The sequence below is a fragment of the Cupressus sempervirens genome, chromosome 1 (assembly GCF_028749045.1).
Source record: "Cupressus sempervirens isolate cs-2001-9-10 chromosome 1, ASM2874904v1, whole genome shotgun sequence".
NCBI lineage: Eukaryota > Viridiplantae > Streptophyta > Pinopsida > Cupressales > Cupressaceae > Cupressus > Cupressus sempervirens.
In genome coordinates this window covers 76304365-76323416 of record NC_143118.1, presented here as the reverse complement: position 1 = coordinate 76323416, position 19052 = coordinate 76304365, and the positions used below count along the sequence as shown (strand labels likewise).

Genomic DNA, 19052 nt, shown 5'->3' with positions numbered 1-19052 from the left:
TTTAAAGAGAATCAAAGCCCGATTTCCCCTTGCCTAAATAAGGGCAATTAGTAAATAAGGACAAAATTATAAAATAAAAAAGAGTCTCATTCCAAGGAGGGACTATTGTAAGGGTCTAAATATGTAAAATCTTATTTTTCCCTGTTATTAGACATTATTTTGTATAAAAAGAGGGGTTAGGGGCCTTTTGAAGGTATGAAAATTAAGGGAGAAATGATGTAAATGGTGAGAGAGATTTTATGTATTTGGAGACTTAGTGATTTTTCCTGCACAGAGGAATTTTGCTAAGTGTGCTTGAACGGAATTGTCATCAATCATTTGTATTGATATATTGGAGTTAATCGGATCGATCCCCCTATTGGAGCTAGACTCGGAAACATAGTCCTAACCAGACGAACTCCAAAGTCAAACGTGTTGTCTCCTTATCTCTCTTTCTATCATCTCATTTTGTGTTTTCTTATTTGCAATTACGTTAATTTTGCTTATTTAAAGTTTTAAAATTAACTTTATATAATTGGTTAGCATTCTCTGTAATAGTCATAGATCCTAGAAATCAGATCATTAACCTACTCAATTCTTCTTTCACTATTTAGTTTAAAAATTTTACTAGTCAAACAACTTTATAAAATGTCATTTCATTTGTCACTTGCATTAGGTTGTGAATATATTTAGTATAATATTAAAATATACATGTTCAAAATTTAATTTATTGATTTAAAATTAAACCAGCACTTGTATCTCATAGGTTTGAGGGTCAAGTCGATTGTCAAACCAAAAAAATGTTAAATTTTTCATGATAAGGAGAAACGATCCATAAACTCCAAAAGGTTTACATTTATAAACCTGTCTCTAGAGCTAAGCACCTTCTAGATTAGTGGAACTTGGGGTTTGGATCCATAAGCAGAGATAGTTTCTATTTCATTATTTGAAAGAGAAAAAATAATTTCCTCAAACAAAGCCATACTGATTGAGCTCAAAAATCTCTACTTTATCCAAGTATGCAATATTGTTATCTCATTTGTGTAATACAAATAGCTACCTCCATTTATAGAGCTTATCCTACCACTCCCTTTTAAAAGACTTATATCTAAGCACTTAATGAAACCTAAATTATTTACAGTATATACATGGTGCCTAGCTTTAGATGACTACTATTTTGTTGTGTGTTTTCAAAATAGTTGCCTAATTAGGAATATGTTTGCCATGAATAGTCAAGTAATAATTAATTTAAATATTGTTATCTAAAAATACTTTGTGGATGAAAACTCTTCCATAAAAGCTACCATTATCTAATTCCAAAAAAAAAACACCATTGTTTAATGGGGAAGGAAAAATAAAGAAGTTTTCTTGGTTAGCCACCGTACCTCTTAATACTTGGGTGGTTTTCTTGTAACTTTCTTCCATGGCTACAATAGAAAATCTCAATGCCACTATCTTTCGTTGGAGTGATTGTGGGGCATTCTAAACTTGCATATTTATCCACAACTTTCAAATGATTTTGGGATTATATCTTATATCAGTGGGTTCCCTCCCTGGCCAATTCTTTTATGTTATCCATTTCCACACTAGCATTTTCTTGAAATGGATGAATCTACAAATTAAACTTATCTAAATCATTTTTACCCTATCTAAAAACATTTTCAAATTAAAAAAAAATATCAAAATCTTTTCATAATCCTACATGCCCACAGATGTTTAGAGTCTTTGATATTCTACCACCTAAATGGCATCATATAGCAAGTCTAGAGATCCATGCGCATGAATTGTATTCTCACTCTTTGATTTACAAAACTCTTCAATTGAAATCCATCATTTCTTTCCCAAATCCAAGTATTTGTATTATAAATTTTAACATTTGATTTGTGGTGCAAAAATTGTGTAGAGCAAGTCTGGTGAAGTTCATATCAATTTACAAAAAAAATTACAACAATTTATTTTTAATTAGAATAGTAAGACACCATAGACTATAGGTGAATAAGATTAATGTAGGTGAGCATCAATGATATTAGTTTTTGTGTTATTAGGAGTTTGTCATGGAAGAGGGTATTATCATTTTGGATGGTCATAAGTGGATTTTTGGAAATTCAATTTAATAGAAGAACTACTTGATGAAATACACCTATAAATATATATTAATTTTCTAACCTATTTGTGTATCTGTATATTAATTATGACATGTTTTTAATTTAAAGAACATAATATTTTCTTCAAGATGTAAGAGTTTCTAGATTATATTGCTTTAAATTTTTTATCATCAATGGTTAGATCAGACTCCACGGTCTATCATGAGAATGATAGAGAGCATAGAAGAGTATTTTTTAATTACATATGTTAATTAAAATAACGATAATATAGAGAAGACAAACAAAGAACAATATGAAAAGAATATTTATAATTTTTTTTTTTTTAAGTAACACTTAAAATTGAATACAATTTAGACTACATAGAAGATATCAAAATAATTTAATTTTTTTAAAAACAAGCTTTTAATATTGTAAATGAGAAGCCACCTCCAATTTTAAAAAATAAGATTAATGAACTTAGATTGAACAAATAAGATTAGCCCTAGATGGTTAAGGATAGAATGAGGATGAGCTTTGCTAAGGTTTGTACGGTTTGCATCTGAGCCCTTTTTGCACTACTATCTGTCATTTCACATTAAGTGCAAGAATTTATTTTAGCATATAATGGCCTCAGCCCTTTTCGACCCAACAGTAATAGTTGCTCATGTTCCACCAGATTTGGCCTCTAGCGACCATACCCCACCTTGCAATCACTATCAAGGATGTAGTAGTTCCACTCGCCACTCGCACACACCTTGCTGTTAGCAGCACTGCTCTCTCACTGGTGGTGCTTTTGGTTAGTGCCACATGTCTGGAGGTTTTTATGGTTGACACTACTCGGCCTCACTTCCCTGGATATCTAGTTCGAGGTGGTCCTAATGGCTCCTCCTACCACTCCTATTACTAGTTGGCCCTCTACTCACTCAGACCCCAAGTGGGTGTTTCCCTGGTTGGACTTAGCCATTTCTCCTACCAGGCCCAAGGGAGAGAAAGATGAATATGATGTTGCTACTCTTGATTATGATTGGTGTAGTGCTTGCCCCTTGTTCACATTTATGTCATCATTGTCAAATTCTCTTAGGCTGATTTTATGTATTGATTAGTTTTAGAGATACTGGATTTATAATATTATGATATTATTTCATGTTTTGAATTACAAATATATCAATTATAATTGTTTAGTTGTTTTCATTTCACGTGTTGTTAATGATGTCTTGATGAGCCCTAATTAGGAAATGTGGTTTCTTTCATAACATGATGTCTTTAATGATGAATGTGTTTATATTGATAGAGATGCATTATTATAAATGAGCATTTGATATTAGACTTGTGATTTTTATGATACTTACCCCATACTTGCATGTGTATGGTGCGCGTGTTTATTTTATCTTTCTATCCGACATGTTTGATGTGGTTAAGGGAGGGAGTCATAGTCACCTGCTAGTCGGCATCTACATGATGAACCACTCCCCGCCATTGCCTGTTTAGATATATTTATATACATGTACATGCTCGTATTTTATGCAAGATGTAGGTACCGGGCATCGACTTCCCTGAATTTCTAGGATGAGCGTGCCCTATTACAAATACTCAAATGGTGAGAATGGGAAGATAATGATGAGGTCCAATCCTAGCCATAGCTTATAATACTTGTCCTACAAGGAGGACTCGTAACAGACTGTCTACCCTTTTTAAAACCCGTGAGTATTTTGTGCGTATGTTGTTTTGTGAGTATTTGATGAATTTTCTATTAATTAAGTATAATTAAAAGATTAAATTAATGATTTAATTTAATGGAAATTATTATGACATTTTAATATTTAATTATATTTAATTAATTGAGAAGTTAATTAAATAAAATAATGGAATTCAAAGATAAAAGTTATAAGTTTAAATTTTAGAACATGATAATATTTATTTAATTTAATAATAATATATTTAGAGTTCATTTTTAAATAAATGCTAAATATTATTATTTAAGTTGATAAATATTTTATCAATTAAGTTTTGAAAATAAATTAAGAAGTTGAAAGATATTAAATTATGGAAAGGATTCAAGTTCGCATGATACGTGCATGAGACTATAATATAGGAAATTAATTAAAAGATAAAATATGTGAACTTAATAAAGATATTTTACAATGCACATGAGATTTTAAAAAGTTAATAAATTAATTTAAAATGAATTCAAGTAGAAATTAAATGAAGTAATTTAATAATTCATTTGTCTTAATTAAAAGCAAATTAATTGTGTGTTAAAGAATTAATTAAATAAAATAATTATAATTTTAGAGTTGTGGAGACAGAAACCTGAAAAGGCAATTAAAGTTTATATTAGAGTGTTTTCAGGTCATTATTGCACACACAAGTTTTAGGGAACACACTTTTGGAAGGGGAACAAAGAAATCTTTGGAAGCTTTGAAGGGTTTGGATTAGCAAGGGTTTCACCAAATTGTTAGCATCATATCAAGGTAGGGTTTGTGAACCATTGTAGAAATATATTCAGATCTCTGTTTTCTTCATGCTTGTTGAAAATTGTTTTATCAAATTTTATTGAATGAATCTTGCCACCCTTTCTTCTGAATCTTTTGCTATTTGATTTCTTCTGGAAATAGGGATTGAAAAAAAACTATTTAGATAACCTCGTTCTACAATTGAAAGAAATTAGTATTAAACTGGGATCTAGGTTTTGGATTGAAATGGAATTAAGAAATTTAAATTTGGAAAGGGTTTTTTTTTGGAAATGAAAATCCTAAGATTGAAAATTTGAAGGGTTCGATTTATTTTTCCTATCAAACTAATATCGTAAATGTTATTTTATATATATATATATATATATATATATATATATATATATATATATATATATATATATATATATATATATATATATATATAATATTGTTATGGAGTTCGTTGAAATAATGATTATAAATTTTAATAAAATAAAGATTATAAAATTATAATACAATTCTTAAAATTTTCATATGTAATAATTTATTTAAATTTTATTCGAGGGATTATTCTTCTAATAAACAAAATTATTGGAATTTGACTTAGTTAAAAATAAAATTTAAAAATATATATATAATAATGATGGGAGGTGGGGGCCATGACCTCCCCCACTCCCCCTTTAATAATGTTGTCGGCAGTCACTGCCGACGCAGGGACTGCATCAGCAAGCTTTCACAGGCCCTGTGTCAGCAGGCCTACCATGGCAACCACCCTTTAAAAGGGTCGACATTTATTATAACAAGCCATAGGTAGTTTTTTTTTTTAAGTTTTAATATTATGTATTTTTAATATTATTTAAATAAGTTAAAATTAATTTATATTAAAATTAAATTATTAATTTTAAATATTATGATTTTTAATATTAATTTTTATTATATATATATATATATATTAATATACTTATTTAATTATATTAAATTTGTTTAAAATTATAAATGATGAATGTAATTAATAAATATTAACAAAATTAGAGATTGTTAATTAATTTAGTTAAATTTTATTTAATGAGAATTAATTAATAATATAAGATGTTCAGTTAAGTGTCAAATGTATTTAATACTGATAAAGTCATCGATTATATCTTTAAGAATCATCAAGTATTAATTTAATAATTTATTAAGGGGAGTACCCTTCATCATATATGTCATGCATAATGCACACAAATGAAAACCATGAGGGCTTCTTTTCGTGTTATGTGTTTGTTGTATTAAGGGCAGTACCCTTCATCAAATATTTCATGCATATTGCACACAAATGTGAACCATAAAGGCTTGCATAAAACAAACAAGGCTTAGAATCACTTAGTCGATGAGTCTAAAACCAACATCACACCAATGACAAGTGGTCCCTTCCTCAAGGACATTCCAGTACCGACATGTTTTCTTCCCAGCTGGTCCATGCAAATCTTAGTGGCGACTACTCATGACAATGGGTAATATCGACACCCATAATATAATATTGATAGTTGTTGGCCAATGAGTGATAATTATTTGGTTCGATGGACATAATTTCTTACAACAACAATTTACGCAAGGTTTTACAACAAATGTGTTAAGGGCAATACCCTCAACAAATGTAAAGGTGCCACTCACAAAGTTTTTCGACAAGCTATGTAAAAGAGTATAATATCATTATCAAGCAAGTTGAATATTAAAATGTAAACTAGATGAAGTTATAAATCGAGCTCCCACTATTTATTTAATCATTCTCTAGGCAATCAAAGAATTTATTTATTTCCAGAAGGAAATCACTACTAATTTATTTTGATTTTTCATATAATATTCACAAATATCAGAACCTACAAATCACTTTAGTGTTATTTTGGAAAATTAAAACTCAAAAATATATTATTCAAAGATTCATTGGTCATGTCTATAAAGCATTCAGATTGCAATGTTCTATTTAAGTCAAAACACCATTTATTAAATTCCAAACCTCTGCGAATAAGCACAACAATGGACTTTGGGTGAATCAATTTGCCAAGAAAATTGGGTATCCATCTAACCTTCAATTCAATTCTAAAGGGTTTTATCTTCAAAAATTCAACTAATGCAAAACACTACTCAAATTTTATCAAATCGAATATAATATCCGAACATGTCAAAATGAATTGCAAAACCTTTCAAAATTTCTCTCATGGAGTTGCTTCTCAAACAAGCTGGAGAATTTTATTAAATAAAGTCACTTTATAATATATACTTATTTTAGGCACTTCCAATTAAACTAATTAAAATTAAAGTCATCCTTTTATTATTGTATGGGTCAAATAAGACCAATATGGACCCATATGGCGCATAATCAATCAAAGGTGGAAGTAAGAACTCCACCAATATTTTCAAATTGATGCTTACTACTTGAACCCCAAGTTTTTTTTCCACCAAATCTTGTGGAGCAAATGTAAAGGTTAAGGTTGGCCTGGAAACTTATTCAAAGATTAGTTGATGATGCACACCATCAAGACCCATAAGAAGGTTGAGGGGCCATTGTTTTCTTTTCTTGATTGTAAACATACAATGATACCTTGGAGCAAAGTAAAAATGAATATGTGTTTAATTTTTTTAAAACCATTTATTACACTCATCATGTTTATTGAAATATTTACCAACTTATAAATTGCATTTTTTATCCTTGCGATATGTGGTTGGAAGATTATGGTACCCCCATGCCTAATCTTTAAAAGGTTGTCATCCACATACTATCACAGCCTTTTAGTGTTGTTAGTTGTGAGCACAAATGGAGCATCTTCTAGGCGATTCCCACAAAAAAATGCATTAGGTTGACTCAACAATGTTTTAATGACCTTGTGTATGTGTAGTGCAACTTTTGATTATATGAAAAAGGTGTGCCAAGGAAGGGCTCACATAAAGTAACTTGACTTGGATGACATTGATCCATATTCAATAGATTGGAATGTTGCTCCAGATGGTGATGATATAGATGTGGACCCATTAATTATTGATGATTACCTAGCTGAGTTGGAGAGGAAGGGGAATAAATTGGATGTAGAAGTGGCAACATGTAAGGGGGAACACAAGCTTGGAAATCTAACATAGGCTTCCATTGAGGCACCTATCACTATGGATAAGGCATCTATTGAGGATGCTGCAACTACTTTAGCACCACCCCTACAATGACAACCATCTCTTTAGAGATTTAGTTGTAGATGCAATTTATGATTTCTAATTATCATTGATACCAAAACTTGAAACTAATATGTATTCATAGGTTGTAGTTGGTTTGTGGAGTTGGACTTCGACATGTATTGAACCAATTGTATTCAGATGTTGCACTTGTTTTTTGGGTGTATGACTACTACTTTGCTAAATTCTAATTGCTCTGTATTTAATTGAAAACTTTGATTATATATGGTGGAAATCTCAAATTAGTATATAGTCTACTAATTTGGTGTATACCTATGTTTTTTTTTCAATATTTTAAGAAGTTGTATATTTTCAAATGTTTGATAGAAGTGGTTAATTTATTGCTGATTTTCTCATTGATTTTTTAGGTCAACCAAGTTATTTCCTCATTCAAGTTTTTCAATTATGATATAAGGTCAATAATTATTAACTTTCCATAGATTTTCCTATATTTTATAAATGTTTGCATATTAAATAATGCAAACCGCTAAGTATACGCCATTCATTGTCCTTTGTAGAGATTCTTCTTCTTGATTTTGAGCAAATAGCAGCTTTTTGGTAGTGCAATCTAATTCTCTACTTCTATTGCATTGTCATGACATCACTGGATAAGTATCCATCCATTATTCGTTATTTTATCCTTGAATTTTAATCAAATTTCAGCTTAGAATTTTATAAACTGCCAAGAAGATTAGTTTTTGACAGTTGTAGCTTTTTCTTTCTGGTTAAAAAATGAATAAATAAAATAATATTTTCTACATGAGGACTTTTATTTTTGCATTTAATACACTCCAATTTTTACAATTATGCAGCCCAAAGGGATCACTTGCAAAGAAAATATGATAAAAGAATGTAGTGAAGAAGCTGGTATTCCAAGGGATGTTGCTGAAATGTATGTTGTTTCCTTTCTTATCCACCTCTTTACAACATGGAGAGGTACTTTTTAATTGTATTGTCTATGAAATTTTGCAGTATATGTGAGGAACTCTGCTGCTTAAATCTTATCCCTCTCTAAAATGTGATCTTACTTGTTAAATTTGGACTCAAGCACTATTGTGGAACACATTGCACAATGCATACAATCTTAAATTTTGCTAGGTGTGTTTATCAGTCTTAATGTTCTTTCTTGGACAGATATCAAATATGCCCAAAATGCTTGCAAATGATCATTAAGATGACTAATCAACTAACTAATATGAACATGGATTTCTTTTTGTATTTCCAGATGCATAGATATGACTTACACATGAAAATGTACACTTTCAACAACTAGACAAAAATACAAACACTTGGCATGGAACTCTTAAGAGTTGGAAAATATTTATTTGCTTATAAGAAAAATTTACAAAAACCAATTATACATAAGCTCACTTGGAATCATTAGCTGATTATGTTTATTGATATGTGGAAAAGTTATCTCTAACATGCTAAAAGTTCTATGCAATATAGTAAAAACTAACTACTGAACATAAAGAAGTGTACATTAAATATGAATAAGAATAAACTTGTTAAAGAAAATTTAAGCTAACATTCTAGTGCTGTTTTTTTAAACATAGTTGAAACAATTACATTTAACTGAATCATAACACTGCTCAAGAAATTGTTAAAAAGTAAAGTCCATGCACAACTAAGAGGGAGTCGAGGGATGGGGAGCGAGGGGAGGGGGTGGTGCCAGGTGAATCAGTTGTCTCCAATTAAACTTAAAACCAAACTTATAAATCTGAACTCTAACAATTAAAATAATGATGCACAACAATAAGAAACCATACACCATAACACAATGATTTTGTTGACTAAGGAAACCCTTGATCAGAGGGAAAACCCTGGTGGGGATGACACGCACAAGACAGTGTACTAATAAATAAGTCCCTTGTGAAAGGATGTGACCTTGTTAGGAGTCAAATACAATGCATTTAGTAATACGGTCCCCGTTAGAGGACAAATCTTTGTTAGGAACCTTGAACCCTTGTTAGAAGGTTCCAACCTTGTTAAAGGCTGATAGGAAACAAGTAGACCCATTGCCTAAATGCTCTAGCAAGTGTGAAGAATAAACCTTCAGGATAACATCTCCAAAACAATGAACAAATTAATCTACAACTTACTTGCCAAAATAGTTCCTTTGAAGCTAACCTCAATCACCTAACATAATCACTGCTCTGCTCTAATTATCCAGCATGAAAGCTTGCATCTACTAACCACATAGATACATACATGATGATCCCCAACTAAGGAAAACATCTTTCCTTTATATCCTTACAAATAATTAATTAGGTCGGCTTGTTAAGGCTCCCCCAATGTATAATTAATTACACAGGTCCATGCTCAGGCATACACGCCTTTATAAAAATTATTACAAATAGTACAATATAGTTCCCAAATGCTACAATGCAAATATTACATTTTACAATGATTAATAATATGTTTCCTCAATACTATCGGCTACTCAATAAAATACACTACACATTACAAATTACGACCTTTCCAAAATAATCCAAATGCCTTGCCATCAAGAACATAAGTGCATGAACAAGCCTTCTACCGTAATCCAAGCTCATTGACATTAATTCCACCTCGCTAATAAGATAAAACAAAAATGCTACCATCTATCAATAATCTCTGTACATTGGTCTATTGCCAATCTTCACCAAACAAACTATAACTCATCCTAAACCAAACATAAGATCCAATGAACATAGACATGGTTTCTATACGCATTCTTTTACACAAATCTAAGCTCGCATAGTTTAACTTGTCGTACGCCAACTTCCTTGTGCTAACAATCATCCTACAGTATACAAAATTTCTGTATCACATAAACATATGTTGTTATTAATGACAAAACTAGTCACCAATACAACACATAAGCAATACATCTAAGTGCCAACAAGACCTCTATTCCTAACAATCTCCCCTTTGGCATTAATGGCAACATATGGTGAAAAACCACCAATCCAAAAGTAACCTTGTAACTTGTTAACAATGGAATATGATTTTCTGAATATCCTCAACATAACAACCTTTAAAAACTTTTATACAATCCTACAAAAAATCTTCTCCGATCAACTATGTTTCCTTTCAATTAGGTTTTTTATTTTACCCCTTCACCCCCTTTGACATCAATCACAAAGGTGTCAATATGCCAAATATCAATTGTCCTTCTGAAATACTCTCTCTTTGATGATGACCTCCATCAAAGTACTTGCATTGGATCAAGTCAATCGGCAACAAAATATATATCAAGTACCAACAAACATTGTTATGTCAAAAGCATTACATAAGAGCTCTAGAAATAGCTCTGCTCACCAACCGCTCCCCATAAGGAACAATACCAAGCATCACATCTAGATGAATGAATTAAGTCTTAATATACTTGACTAATGCAAACCTGCATCAATTACTCTACACTAGATGGGGCCATTACCCCAAGCATACCTCTGAGATACTCAAAGGTGTCTTTAGCCAATGGTTTAGTGAATATATCTTCTATTTGCTCTTTTGTACTCACATACTCCAATATGATTTCCTTCTTAGTGACCTTCTCTCATAGAAAATGATACTTAATTACAATGTGCTTAGTCTTAGAATGTAAAACAGATTCTTAGACATGTTTATTGTACTTGTATTATCACAATGCATAATAGTAGGTTTATAAAATGTAATATTGATATCTTTTAGCATCTGTTTCATCCACATTATCTAATTGCAGTTATTTGCTACTGCAACATATTCTTCTGTAGACTAAGAAATACAATTTTGCTTCTTGCTCAGCGGAGATACTAACCTTCCTCCAAGGAAAATGCTCCTCAACTTGTGCTTTTTTTGTCATCTACATTTTTTGCCCAATCAACTTTAGTATATGTATACAATGTAAGATCATTAGATTTGTCATACCATAAACCAAATTCCAATGTTCCCTTTAAACATCTAGAAATCCTTTTTACTACTTAATAGTGTGTCTCCTTAGGATTTGTTTGATACTTTGCGACAATTCCAACTGCATTATCAATATCTAGTCTTGTATGAGTCAAATACTGTAAGTCCCCAATCATTGATCTATATCTAGTTTGCATAGTACTAGGTGAATCATTATTGTTAGTCAATTTGCATCCTGTAACCATAAGCATTCCAACTGGTTTGCAATTCTTCATGCCAAATCTTACCAACAAATCTTTAGTATACTTAGTCTGAGATATGAAGATACCAACTTTTGTTTGTGTTATTTGGAATCTCAAAAAGTATTTCATTTCACCAATCATAGACATTTCAAATTCATATTTCATCTCATCAGAAAAACTTATTACTTGCTTCATTGTTACCCCCAAAAATAATATCATCCCCAAATGCTTCAATAATTAGTAAACCATAAGAGTTAACTATCAAATACATATTACTGTCTGCATTACCTTTCTTAAATCTCAAAGTCAACAAATGTTTATCCAATCTCGCATACCAAGCTTTAGGTGCTTGCAAAAATCCATATAGTTCCTGCACAGACATTGTGCTTTTTGAAAATTCTCTACACCCGATAATAGAGATTGTGAAATCTCAAAAGTTTGCTTGAAATAGAATTGGCAATTATTTCCTTCGTTGCTTATATGTAAGACAACGTGGATTTCGACATTGGTATTCAATTAATATTCTAAACTCTTTAACAATAGCTAATGGAGGTTTATGAAAAAATAAGTTTGAAACATTTGTTTATGATTTTGCATTATCAGGCACTCACCCAAGCAGGACAATTACAATTGAAGCAGGACAATGATTTTCAATTTTGTAATCATATATATTCGTGTTTCATGGCTGCCACATGGAAAACAAAACAAATCAAAATTAGTTCTTCCTACAGACAAAGTCGAAATGGTGGAAGTTGGATGAACAACATTTCATTATTGGTAAATCTGAGTATGTTAAGTCGATAAAAAAAAATAGTTGGCATGGTGTGGTTTTAATATTGTATATATGTGTGTTTATGCGTGTGCATGTGTGTATGCTAAGTACGATGAGAATGGTGTGTGAAAGAAATTGTAAAAAGAATAGTGGGTGACTAAGAGGACGTGAATGACAAAGAATGGAAAAGTAATGAAGTGGCACTAAGGAATGAATATTGTAGATGGAAATAATGAATAAATTAAATTCTGCAGACACAAATGCTCTATATTGGATGATTTCCTACCGTCTATATCTTTAGAGGAAGGTATAAAAATTCCTCGTTCATGTTATATTTTGTTTGCATTCTGATGTTACAGTATTGCACTGAGAGAAGTTGAGCAGAGTAATATTGATTTTGGACTTAGTAAATATGTATATCAGACTACAATGATTTTTGAAGTTTACATAGTTGTACCTATCTAGTTTGATATAACATTTGTATGTTCCAGACTTTAAGAAAGCCAAGGAAATTGTCATGATTATTTTTTATCAGTTCACAGTATTTGATTTGTAATGATTATGACAAGAGAACATATTTATACAGTTTGAGTGATATTGTAAGCAGTCATCAGGGATTGTAATGATGTTTCGATTGGTGTCCATTTGCAGTATCCCACCTCTAGCATTGAGATTTGACACTAAAACGCAAATCATCAACATCTCTACTCAAATAATTAAGAAATCAATTATTTACTAAATAAGGACTAAAGCATTTCACTATATAACATATTAACTATTCACTAAAATAAATAATAAAGATTATTAAAATAAAGTAATAAATATATTAATATTACTAATATCATTATTTAAAATCCTATGTCGGCAATGACCTATCAAAGGTCATGACCCTTTGATCAGTTTGAAGTATATTTTTAAGTCTATGCATGAGTGTAGGGAAATAGAAATGAATGGGGAAGAACTCGAAATAAAAAATAATAATCCTTAGCATCGTACAGTCAGCATCGAACATGAATGGAATAATATATATAGCAGAACAAAGACCAATCGAATATCATACAGAAAAGAATGAGGAAGATTAAAAATTTAAGGTTAGTATTGGAACCATAGAAGAAAAAATCACGCTTATATAAAGGAGCCCACGTAATTACAAAATAAGGATCCCGAAATTATAGGGAGGGTATTTTTTAAAAGTATGTAATATGGAAGTAGTATATTTTTATTCATTAAAAAAAGCTATCTTTAGGAGACTGAAATAATAATAATATGTTTTATAGAAAAGGGAAAAGGGAAGTAAGTATATGTGATCTTTTGTTTTCATATTAGTATATGTTATAAAAGTTTATTACATCAGTATTAGTAATAACATAGTTGGTATGTAGTATATTACTGAATGACTATTTCATTTATTTCTATTCTTATAAAATATGTATTATTTTGAATGGTATTAAATTATTTTCAATATAGATATAAATATATTCATTTTTTATCTTGAATGTAGATGCAAGCACATTCATTTGAATAATATGAACGAGTTATATTTGGAATAATGAATATAATTTTTTATATAAGAAATGATGGTTATTGGATGATATTGTGTTGAGGTCAACACCATGGATATTAATGAACTTGAACCATGCAGCATGTGAGATATTAAGATCTCCATTGTCCACCATGACCAAGAATCAATATCAAAGCATGGAGTATGGAGATATTAAGATCTCCATTGTTTGCCATGGCCGATAATCGATGTGGCAAAATATTCTTACATTGTCAACATATGCATATGTGAGTAGCCTTGGATAGAGGATGCCCATCCAAGAAGAATCTTAAGGGGTGCGCTTCCAAGAAGATGACAAGGTAGCTATGAGCTAGGAAGCCCAACTTGGAGATGTCTTTAAGATTGGGGTTAACCCGACTTGGAGATGTCTTTAAGATTGGGGTTAACTTAAGAGGGTAGAATAATATGATTAGTTTTGTTATTGTTGTGATTCTAACCATTATTTTGTAGGAATTACTTGTCCCTAGCTAACTCTAATAGTGGAGACATTACAGTGGTATCAGAACATGATCTTACCATCCTGTAGGGTTAATATAGTTATAAACATATCAAATTATTGATACATTTGATAAAGAAGTTTGGAAAAATGATTAAGAAAATTATCAATATACAAGTGAATTATTGTTTAAGATGGGAAAGGCAAAGTAAATTCACTCGATATAGGTAGATTCCAAGATAGGTAAGTGTTGATGTCAGCTTTGTACCACTACATAACATATAGGAATTGTGTAATGTCCCTGGTTATCACACTATGGTTTTGTACAAAATTCTTAGAGTTCCCACTCCAAAAGGCCTCTTTATATTTATCATTTGTGCCCAACTGTTTATTTTGTCACAATGAATGTATGGGATTTATGATCTTTTATCAATCCTCACATATGCACACCTCAGATATACCACTAGATCCTTTAGAGATTCAAATATTTGTAATTCTGATTTTTTAATTTACAGATATGCATTATCCTCTGATCGTTAATAAAGTTTATCTCATGAATTTCAGAATCTTAATGGTTGAACTCTATCGATTGTAAATAAATAGATTTCTATCTGAATGGTACGAGATAATCTTGTATGTAGTATGTATGACTGATTATAGGAAGTTGTTCTAAATAGAGGGACTCCATATATGATAGAAGAAATCTGTGATTATATCGGTGGATTCAATGGTTATGTATCCTAATTTAGATATATCTTTAGCTTGTGAATTTAATGCCTTGTAGTTGCCCGTTCCTCTTTAGTCAGGTTAAAGCTATAAATGTAATTCCTTCGTGTAAGCACTGCTGTAGGTTTCTTTCGGTATACATAATTTGACTGTTATAAAGTGACTGAATCGAATTGTTTGATTTCTTCCGCCTCTACTCACTGGTTAATATGTATGTACGATTATTTGCTTTCTCATGTCATCCCAACTAGACTTTTATACTTCTGCTATAGCTTACGATCAAAGATTTATGACTGCTCTTATGTAAATCAAATGTTCGAGGAGGGTATATGTTGATGTGTATTGTGGGATTCAGAATCCAGTATTCCTCTTCTTTTTTCCCGTTGATTTGATGCTATCCAAGGTAATTCGCTATTTCCTTTCCTTTGTTTCCCAACTGCTAGCTGACGGGTCAACTGTTGTCTCATATCCTCTATTAAAATTTATCATAGCTGTTCTGTCAGATCTCTCTATCTCATCTTGATGCCTCTCGAAAGCTGTATCTTGCTTTCTCATTGCTTGGAAAGAACTATTCACACGTTATTTCTATCGGTGAATTCTTTTTTTGTCCCCACTAGTCTCCCCTTAAAAATGTAAGTTTTTCTCTCTAATATATGTGTCTAGGGTGAAAAGTCATGATTATCCATTTGGTTGTTTGTGAAATATAATTTATATTAGATGTGTTTTAATATATTTAATATTAATTTAATAGTTTGACTAATTTAATTTAGTTTTTTTATATAATATACAAGTATTTATATTATTATATTGAGGATAACTTTATAGATGTATTTCTAAATATACATATACTTTATCATAAATCATTATATTGTTTTATTTATTGTTTGATTATATATTTCAAATTCATATTATGATAATATACATCATATTTCAAATAATTATATTAAAATTATATAATAATGATTTTACATTATATGTCTTCATTGATTAATCTCTAATTTACATATTGGATATATATACATATGACAATAATCAATATATTATAATTAATATATATTATTGAGTTTATTTCTTTTTTACTTATTATTGGATTATTATGTCATTATTTTAAAGTTACATTTTATTTATTTTAAATTTATATTTATTATTATTAATTTCATATCAAAGAAGGGGACATTACAGTGTGCCCTTTCCAAAATTGCTCGTCCTCAAGCAATGCAAAACTTCTGTGTTTATAATGCAACTTGGATATCATCTTACCTGAAACAAAAATTTCAACTTTTAATTAGAACCATTATAAATGTATTAAATATGAAGATTGTTTATCGTACAGGGTAAAGATACTTAACGCATGTAGTAATAGCATGATACAACACAAAAAAAATGTTTTATTCATATATGCACTCGATGCTTACAATCCAAATACAATGATTGCAATGATTCCCATGATGATCCAAAGTCCATTTCAGATGGTGTACATATACCTTCCCGAAGGGGTGACTCAAGCGTCATGCGCCCATTCAGATACTTATTCTACCTGTTGGCTACACTATAGATTTTACCGACAACGTCATCGCCCCCAAAAGAAAAGTAGTCTTCGGACAACAATACAACAAAACTCAAAATAACAAAGTACATCAATGCATAAATACTAAACAGAGGGATGCATCCCTGGTGTAGTGGTCGTCCGTGCCCTCAACTCGTTTAGCTTCGCTCATAGCTTGTAGACTTTCTCTTTCTGAACCTTTAGTTGTGCTTCTGCTTCCATTTGAAGCTCTAGAGCTAATTGCATCATCTCTGCAATTTCTCCCAACTCTTTCTCCTTTCCTGCTACCACTTGTTCCTTTTTGGTTTCCAACTTTTGTAGCTAACTCTGTCTGTCTAATAGGGCTGCTCTCTTGGATTCCTAGGCCGCCCTTTGGGCTTCCTAGGCTGCCCTCTCTAAGGCTAACTTGGCAGCTGACTCCTCTCAAGCCCTCTTAGCTGCTACCTGATTTGCTTGGCTCCTCTGAAGAGTGTAATACGCCTCCCTATATAACTTCACTATCTTGTGAGTCAAAGACTCTACTCAGCTTTCCATACCAAGATCTCTCCTTGTAGCCCAGTCCTATCGCATCTCTGCAGTTTCCACATCCAGCCATCCCTACTCCTCAAAACAGACTGTGAACGGAGCTAGGCATCCTAATCTCATAAAATATGACTCCCTCCAGCTCCTTCACTATTGAATCCAATGCCCGAGTCTCTATCAAAGCTAACACTTGGTGAGCCCGAGTCGCTAGAGTTGCTACATTAGCAAGAAATGCCTCTCTCATCCCTACCTTCCATGCTACTAGATTTTCCTACTGCACAGCCATAACCCTCTCTACTACTTCCGCCATATGCTCAATAGTGCTATGCGGTACTCCCTGAGCTTGTGTCTACCCAATCTTCTCTATTTGTAATGGGTTTTCCTCTAGAACTACTTCTCGTGTGGGTGTGGGAAAGTATGACACTCGAGGTGCTAGGGTTCGGTGGAACCACGTACTCAAGTAAATACTCAACTTCTAGGTTTGGCTCTCTTTGTCTCGCTCAGGTGATGCTAGCAGTGTCGTATCCATCGTAACCACTGCATCAGAACCTACTACATCCAATCAAACACTCGATGCCCCAAACTCCTCGCCTGCTAGTACCTCCATTACCCCTATCTTTATGTCCATCTCTGTATCACGTACCAATGTCTCATCTCCCATCTTTGGTAAAGTCTCATGAGCCGGCTCCATCATTACTTCCAAAGAAGCTATCTCCGTTGGTGATGGATGTGCCTCTGCTATTGCCTTCGGAATAGCTTGTGTCTCCATGGTGGGCTGTGTCACAGATGAAACTGGTGTCATCACCACTGGCTGCCTAAACTGACAAAACCTTGGAATGCCATGTATGCCCATAGGAACCAAGTGTGTCATAGCCAAAGGTGCAGGCCATGAAAATCTCAATGGCATAGTTGTGATCACATCTACCTCCTCGTCCTCTTCCTCTTCCCCATCGGTCCCACTCTCCTCTGAAGAAGTCTCCTTTTGACCACTATCTGTGTTTCCACCGTTTGGCCTCAGTCATTTCTATTTGATGGTTTTGGTGCCAAATGTATCCAAATGCCTCCATTACATAATCGGTGGTTTGCCAGGTGCGAGTGGTCTCGGTTTGTGGGGATCATCCGCATTGTTGCATCTAGGAACAGATTGATGGCATAATGTAGGATGTAGAATGTCTTGTGCTACAATGTCATATATTTTGACATCTGTTTGGCCAACAATGTCTGCCTAGTCATATACCTTGCCATGCAAAATGTTGTTCATCATTGTTACATGTGGGAATGAAATATTTGAAGTGTAGCTAGAACCTGTGAGGCAGCTCTTAACGATGTCCATTAAACAATGCCAGTGACCTTCCTAAATATTAGATTTCTTCAACCCTCTGCCCTTTGATGTGTGTGAAAGAGCCTCCTGCTCATCCTACGATAGGTCTCTGCACATGAGCTGTATCAACTGTATCTTCACTTCTCGGCTCATCTTTTTAGGCTTACTTTCTATTTTCCTTCCATCTTGAGCATGGCCAAGTATCCCAAATACCCATATGGAGTCGGCCGGTTTGAATGACACTACTAAATTGCAACCAAGATATTCAAATTTACTGGTTCAAGAGAACCTATCATACGTTTCTATCATTATGTGTAGAAACCCTTCATAGTCTTT

At 32.2% G+C, this 19052-nt stretch overlaps 1 protein-coding gene across 1 annotated transcript in view; it reads left to right on the top strand.

Annotated features, from left to right (window-relative positions):
* Positions 1-19052, top strand: part of LOC149576280 (uncharacterized) — a 79322-nt gene that overhangs the window by 7034 nt on the left and 53236 nt on the right. Inside the window, exon 2 of the mRNA XM_089794174.1 lies at positions 8530-8609. Coding sequence (XP_089650300.1) covers positions 8530-8609 — 80 coding nt within the window. The remainder of the gene's footprint in view (positions 1-8529; positions 8610-19052) is intronic.